The 7,492-nt window shown below is 52.1% G+C and overlaps 1 protein-coding gene across 1 annotated transcript; it reads right to left on the bottom strand.

Moving 5' to 3' along the window:
• Positions 1–3,312: 3,312 nt before the first annotated feature.
• Positions 3,313–5,066, bottom strand: NEUROG1 (neurogenin 1). Its single transcript, XM_027548811.1, has one exon. The coding sequence runs from the start codon at positions 4,764–4,766 to the stop codon at positions 4,020–4,022; it is 747 nt and encodes a 248-aa protein (XP_027404612.1). The 5' UTR covers positions 4,767–5,066; the 3' UTR covers positions 3,313–4,019.
• Between the last annotated feature and the right edge of the window lie 2,426 nt (positions 5,067–7,492).

The following is a 7,492-nucleotide window of genomic DNA, read 5'->3' as shown; positions in this document are numbered from 1 at the left end:
TCCTTGAAGTCATCCTTAATTTCTCTGTTTCATACCCGAAAACAAATCCTGTTGTTTTCTTCTTAAAAGTTGTCCTGGTTCTGGACCACCCTTAACCCCTTCCACCACCATAAATCTTTCTTCAGGACTCTTATGCAGGTGCTTAGTTGGGTCTCTGCTTCCATCTTGGCCCCTAAACTCTGCTATCTCTATAACAAGAAGTGTGGCCTTAACAGTTATAAGCAAATTCACAACACTCCTCTTCTTTCAACCCTGCAATTAACTTGAGAAAAAAAAAATCATGGTTTGTACTACCCCTGCCTGTCTCCGTGTTTCCCAGGTGGCTCAGTGGTAAAGAGCCTGCCTGACAATTCAGGAGATGCCAGTGATGCAGGTTTGATCCCTGGGCTGGGAAGATCCCCTGGAGGAGGAAATGGCAACCCACTCCAGTGTTCTTGCCTGAAAATTCCCATGGACAGACGAGCCTGGTGAGCCACAAATCCATGGGGTCGTCGCAAAGACTTGGACATGACTGAGCATGTATGCATGCACCTGTTTTGCCCCCCTCATGTCTTCTGCTGCATGTCAGCCTCCTCATTCCTCTACTACATGGTAGATAGCCAGAGTTTTCCCCTCTTGGCACCTTCTCCTTGGGATGCTTTCCTCCAGATACTATCAAGGCTTGTTCCTTCGCTCTGCATCTGAGCCTCTGCTCAAATGTCATCTCATCAAAAGCCTTTACATGGCTGTCTTTTCTAAGAGAACACCCTCCCTTCCACTGTAGCATTCCATATTCCTCTAATTTTATGTTATTTTTCTTCTCAACATTTACCGCCATCTGTCATAAGCTGATTTTTGTCTCTCCCCCATTAGTGTGTAAGTTTCTTTCTGGTGAGGGCTCTATCCTGGTTAGCCCAGTGCCTAGAATGGTGCTCAACACACAGGGCTTGATAGAATCATTAAAGAAATGACAGGCTAAGTGAATGCTTCATTTCACCATGTCATCCCCATTGTCCCTGACCTGGTTTCTCCAAGACTTGGAGGAAGAGTGTAAAAATACACATTACACCAGGACAGAAGCAAAGAGACAAACCCAAGTAGAATAAATAAGCTTTTCTAAGTGCTAGGTGATTCCTCAGTGGAAGATTCTGTTGAGGAAGTGAATCGTGGCTGTCAGTGAGATGTTCTTTGCTCTATAATGATTACAATACTCTAGTAACCTCAGCTGCCTTCACAGTGCCAGTGGATGACGACAGAATTTGCTGAAGGACAAAAAGAGGCCCCTGGGCTGGGGATAAGCATTTTTAAATCACCTCCCTTCTTTTCTCCTATTCGGGAGCTACAAGCCATACTTACAGGCTTGCTTCCATGGGAGAAAGAACAGTATAAACTGGCAGGGGTGGAGGCTCCCTCCATCAATCGATGCTGTTAAAGATGTTTTCTTTAGATGGAAGTTGCTCTGGGCCCTGTGCCTGGAGTTGTGTGCCTATTTTGGCAACAACATTGGGAATACAGTTTGCTCTTCTTGGGGGTAGTGGTGTTTCGCATTTTCAGTGCTGGCTGTAGGCAGTTGTAGGAGACAAAGCTCCTACTGCAGCTGTTGGCTCCAGGATGCCTGGGATGTGTGGGATGTTTGTCTGCTGGTGGTTTTCTCAAGACTTTGGGACAATGATAATATACATCAGACAGAATGCAGAATCTTCCTCTAGCCCAGACACTTACACCAACACCATGCTGAGCAGTCTCTGTAGGGGACCTGCCTTCTTGCAGACCCGGCCTGAGCCCCTCAGAAAGCTGGAGAGAAGCACTTCCACACATCCTATGCACGGGAGAGCAGAAAATCTGACGCAGACCATTTGTGTTTTTTGCTATAGGAAAATGCAAAGCTGGTAGAGTGAATTAATTCTGAGACACACAATAGAGCGGGGACCTGGGCAGGGTTATTCAGGAGATGCAACTTTTTCCTGGGAGCTTTTAGCAGAAGCCACTCTCTTCCAAGCTCTCACAACTTCCAAAGCTTTTCTTGGAAGACTCTGTCTCTGTTCTGAGGGCAGTCAGAGAGAGGAAGCATCCAACTTTCCAGAACCTTCCAAAAAGAAGCCTTTTTATCTGAAGTACATAGATGGACTTAGCAATGACTGCCGGGGACCCAGCATCTGACTCTGTAGGTCTAACTCATCAGGACCTGCGTGAGTAGGGTGACATTCCCACAAGGGGAAAATGCTATTAGTAGTCTTACTTCTAGACTCTGCTTCTATTCACGCCCTAAACAGATAAGATTTCTCTCATGCTATAGAATACTATTTTCCCAAACCCATTTCTACCACCTCTTTGTACATAATTATATTCATGAAAAGGGGCAATTCAATGAAAAAAAATGGTCTTAATATTAAGTGGGGTAACTTATGAGCTGGGGGAATAGGCAGCAACTACATTTTAGGGACCATCTTTGTAATCATCCACATTCTGAGATTTAAAACAAAAGCCGCTATTGGCCAGGGCTGTCAGCTAATTGTTAGACAACGGACGAACACACCGCAGCCAGAAAAATCCCCACTGAGTTTGGATGGCTGATTTCTCTGGCAGCAAATGAAAGCTTTGGCTGTCGCCCCTGGCTAGCCAAGCAAGCCAGGCCTGAGTCCGCTGCATGCTCTCTGTGGACACTGTGGGCACAGTGTGCGTGTGTGCGTGTGTGGTGCAGACACTCTCACAATTTTAGGCAGCTGCACACCCATCCAGGGACACCACACCAGCATAATTCATCCCACACCTCCCAGCCAGAGTGATCCCAGCCTCAATGAACAACAATTTGGAGGCATTGTTTACAAATCAATTTCCCCCTCTAAATAGGCTGTTATAAGAGTGGACCCTTCTGCTTGCCCAGCCTGGGCCCACCTGTCACTGGGACTTCCTAGCCAGTGGTCACACCGTATTGATCTTTTTAATCCCCTTTCTTTGAAACACAGAGCCAGCTGATGTGGAGCTCCTCAAAAGAAAGACTCTCCCACCGCCCCTACCTCTACAGGTAGCTGCATATCCGGGGCTAATTCTCCACTAAAAAGTCTTAATTGGCTTATGGGGAGCCTGAAAGATCTCCCTTGTGTTTACAAAGTGAAAGGAAATGATGGATCTCAGATGCCCTACTCTCACTTTATCCTTTTTTTTTTTTTTTTTTTGGTGGCAATCAGGTGCATTTTATTTTTAATTGTTTCGAAAAAGGACTGGACTTTGGAAGTTGGGTGGGGATAGTGTTTCACTTTAGTGGTGGAGCAGCCAGGGGAAGGGAAGAAAAGCCCCAGAGACACCAACCACAGGCAAGAAACTTGGTGACTTATTACCTTTTTTATTTAGCTTTTATTTACACGAAACATCTGCAGTACAAAAATGTAAACTTTGATATCTCATAATAATAGAATAAACTCTTTATGCACAAAAATACATTTTCATATGAATGAAGCATCTTGAATAAATTAAAGTACTCTCCAGCCCAGTGCCTGAATAGCTACGCAAGAGTCTCGGGTTCTTCCTAGAGCGAGCCTGCAGTGGTGGGGGTCGGGATCCATAATGCATGAAGCCTACTCCTTGTCTCTCCTTTTTAAGCCTTTTCATTGTATTGTCAGCCGGCTCAAACCGAATTTTCATGCTCGTTTTTCTTCATTAGAGTTCTACAAATTGTAAAATTGACTTTTCACCTCGTCTTCAGGGACTCATGTGTCCCTTTTCTAAATCACACTGAAGTGGTGGCTGGGGTCAGCTCTGAGCCAGCCACAAAGGAGGTTTTGTGGAGTACAGAAAGTGCAAAAGGAAAGGCCGTCTAGGGGCGGGCGGGAGGGGCCCTGGGGCTGAGGGCTGGAGAAACAGACCAAGGGGCAGCGCTGCGAGGGTGCAGCGACCTAACAAGCGGCTCAGGTATCCCCTACCCATTTAAAGCTCCCGTTTCCTCGGTCTGCCTGGACTGGGCGGCCGGAGACCGCAGCTGGGTCCCCATCTACTGTCCGTCTCCTGGGGGAGGGGGAAGGTAACGGTATTCAAAAGGGGCCCTAGTGGTAAGGGATGAAACGGGGCGTCGTGTGGAGCAAGTCTTTGGGCAGGCCGGGGAAGGAGAAAAGAGGGTCGCCGGGGCCATAGGTGAAGTCTTCGGATGCGACGGGGCTACTGGGGTCAGAGAGTGGCGAGGCGGCAGCGGCGCAGGGGGAGGCGGCGGCACCGGAGGCCCAGGACTCCGCGTCGCTGGCGGGACTCGGGGGCCCGGGGAGGCAGGGTGCGCACTGTGGCGGCAGGAGGCGCTCGCGGGTACCGCCCCCGGGCAGCCCCTGGTCCGCCAGGCGCAGAGTCTCCGCCAGAGCCCAGATGTAGTTGTAGGCGAAGCGCAGCGTCTCAATCTTGGTGAGCTTGGTGTCGTCGGGGAAGGAGGGCAGCACGCTGCGCAGCGCATCCAGCGCCGCGTTCAAGTTGTGCATACGGTTTCGCTCGCGGTCGTTGGCCTTGACGCGTCGGCTCCTGCGCAGCGAGTGCAGCAGCGCCTCGGAGCGCACCCGTGCGCGGCCCCTGCGCCGCCGCAGCTCCTGCTCATCGTCCGGCGCGCGAGGAGTGTCGGGCGCCCCGGGAATCCCGGGTGCGCCCCTGCGGACCGTCACGGGCGGCCCCGTGGCGGACGCGGGCTGTTGGAGCCTGGCACAGTCCTCCTCGTCGGTGAGGAAGCCGGACAGGTCGCTAGTGCTGCTGCTGCTGCTGCTGCTGCTAGCGCAGTCGAGGTCCGAAAGGCAGGTCTCTAGAGTGGCTGGCATCGTGGCGTTGTGCAGGACCGATGGACAGTTAAGAGGGCGCTTAGAGGGCAGGAGTCTGGGCTAAGGGCAAGGCCGCCGGGACGCACTTACGTTCGGAACGGCCCGGGTCTACTCTGTGCTGGCTGCGGGCGCCAAGGGCTGGAAGGGCTCAGGGCGCACCGGAAACTTGGCCTCAACTCCTCGCCTCGCCTGCAGGGGCCACGCTCCTGCCTGTCTCCCGAGTGATCTCGCCGGCGATCAGATCAGCTCGTGTGAGTACCGAGTGTGGCACACGACTGGCCTCAGGACCCCTTAAGTACTCGGTGCAACAATGGGCGCCCCCCCCTCCCTAGCCACCTCCGCCCCCGAGGCAGCCCCCTTGAATGGAGCTTGGCGGCAGGTCAGCCCCGTGCGGCGCCCGGGTATTTGCATAATTTATGCTCGCAGGGGGCCACCCCGCCCCTCCCCCCTCCCGGAGCGTGCCCGTAATTACCGCGGGCCAATCGGCTGCGCCGTGCGGCCCCGAAGCTGTCTCCGGGCTAAGCTGGACTGGGCGGCTCCGGGCAGTGAAACGGAGGCGGGGGCAGCGGGCGATTAGCAGCCGAGGCACGCTCCTCCAGGGGCTGGCCAGGCGCCCCTCGCTGGGGTGGGCTGGGGAAGTGGGGCGCTGGCCGGAAAGTGTGGGCGGCGCACGAGTTGCAGAAATCTGGAGCCAGCTGGGACCCTGCGTTCGCTCCCTTTCAGGCTGCAGAGTGACTTCTTCGGGCTAGTGATTTAGCTTCACTTTCCCCATCTGTAAAATGGGGCACGAGCGTACTCTGTGAAGGATGATGTGAGATGATGTTCTTGGAACACTTGGTAGAGCGGTTTTGTAACCGAGCGGCGCCCAAAGAATGGTTTCGAAATACAGGCGCCCTAGGAACCCAGGCAAAACCCTATTTAAGAAAACCAGAGAGTGCCTGAGTGTGGCTCAAAGGGCAGAGGGCAGAGATAGGCACCTCTGATCTGTCCAGGTTGGTGAACCGGAGAATGACTCTATTGACCTTCACCCAGGGCAGTATGGGGCGCGCTCGTGGGGGAGCAATGAGAAAAGTAAAGGAATGGATGGTTTTCCCAAGTTGGGTGGCGTCTTGGCCCCCGCCCCCGTCCTCCCAATCCCCCAACTACCCTCCACACCACCTCCCCAACACTGTCTGAAGACTCAGAGTAACAGACGCATGCGGATCCCCTTGCCTCCAAGGAGCCCTCGCTGCCTCCCGGACCTCCCACCTTCACCCTTCTTTGTGCTATAACTTCTGGAAGGGTGTTTCCAGCCTCTGAGGCCCCCTCAGATTCCCAGTCAGGGAGGCTTCCACATGGCTTCAGCACCATCCTGATGACACCTCTAGGCCCCTGTATTTCCTTGAGACTGCTGTAATTATTTCCTTGAGACTAGAGGCTTTTAGAGTGGAGAAGGAAATGGCAACCCACTCCAGTGTTCTTGCCTGGAGAATCCCAGGGACGGGGGAGCCTGGTGGGCTGTCATCTCTGGGGTCGCACAGAGTCGGACACGACTGAAGTGACTTAGCAGCAGGGGCTTTTAGAACAACAGAGGTTTATTCTCTCACAGCTTAGGCGCCCTGAAGTCTGAAATTAAGGCATCAGCTGGGTTGGCTTGTTTTGCGGCCCCGAGGGAGAATCACTCAGAGCTTTGGGTGACTCCTGGCAACCCTTGGCATTTCTTGGCTTCTGTTTGCACCACTTCAGGTTATGCGTTTTGTCCTATCCTTCTGTGTTTTCTATCTAAGGTCATATCTCTATCCAGGATGATTTCTCCTTGAAATCTTTACCTTAATTCCAGCTGCAAAGACCTTTATTCCAAATAGGTTCACATTCTTAGGTTCTAGGCTGACATATCTTTTGTTGTTGTTCAGTTGCTAAGTTGTATCCGATCCTTTGTGACCCCATGGACTGCAGCACACCAGGCTTCCCTGTCCTTCACTAGCTCCCAGAATTTGTTCAAACTGACGTCCACTGAGTCGGTGAGGCCATCCAATCATCTCATCCGCTGTTGCCCCCTTCTCCTCCTGCCCTCAATCTTTTGGAGAGCCATTATTCAACATACTACAGTTTCTTTTTCAAATTCCTAGAAGAGAGAATCTGGTAAATGGGACAGAATAATTAGAGTGGCCGTTGGCATTTCTTGACTGCCTTGCACCTGAAGATCCTTCCTGTTGAGGAATTTGAATGCATGAGCACCTCTCTTCCTGGCAATTAGGGTGGGACCATGTGACTTAATGTGCATTGGTGGCTTCTCAGGTGGCTCAGTGATAAAGAATCCACCTGCCAATGCAGGAGACACAGGTTCAATCCCTGGGTTACGACATGACAACCCGCCTCAGTATTCTTGCCTGGGAAATCCCATGGACAGAGGATCCTGGCGGGCTACAGTCTGTGGGGTCGCAAAGAGTTGGACACGACTGAGCACACATGCACACACCAAACCAGTGTTCAAGGCTCACTCACCTGCTTATCCTGGAGGCTTATTTTATGTGACTTAACTGGGCTAATTGCATGCCCCACTTGGAACTTAGGCTCTGAGCTGGTGACAGTTCAGAGTACACCTGTATTGTAGCAGCAGCTTGGAAGAGCAGTGGCCAGTGGTGGCAGAGATGGCCAGGAACCAGTGGGTGTTCTGACCTAGCTTGTCCCTGAACCTTTTTAGCTATGGTTCTGCACCTGTCACCCCACCCCCATTTTCCAAGCCT

The sequence above is a fragment of the Bos indicus x Bos taurus genome, chromosome 7 (genome assembly GCF_003369695.1).
Source record: "Bos indicus x Bos taurus breed Angus x Brahman F1 hybrid chromosome 7, Bos_hybrid_MaternalHap_v2.0, whole genome shotgun sequence".
NCBI lineage: Eukaryota > Metazoa > Chordata > Mammalia > Artiodactyla > Bovidae > Bos > Bos indicus x Bos taurus.
The sequence above is the reverse complement of the archived record's forward strand: the minus strand, read 5'-3'. Positions and strand labels throughout refer to the sequence as shown.

Bases quoted from the DNA above. Each gene is read 5' to 3' on its own strand.
- NEUROG1 (XM_027548811.1), bottom strand. From the start codon at position 4,766: ATGCCAGCCACTCTAGAGACCTGCCTTTCGGACCTCGACTGCGCTAGC.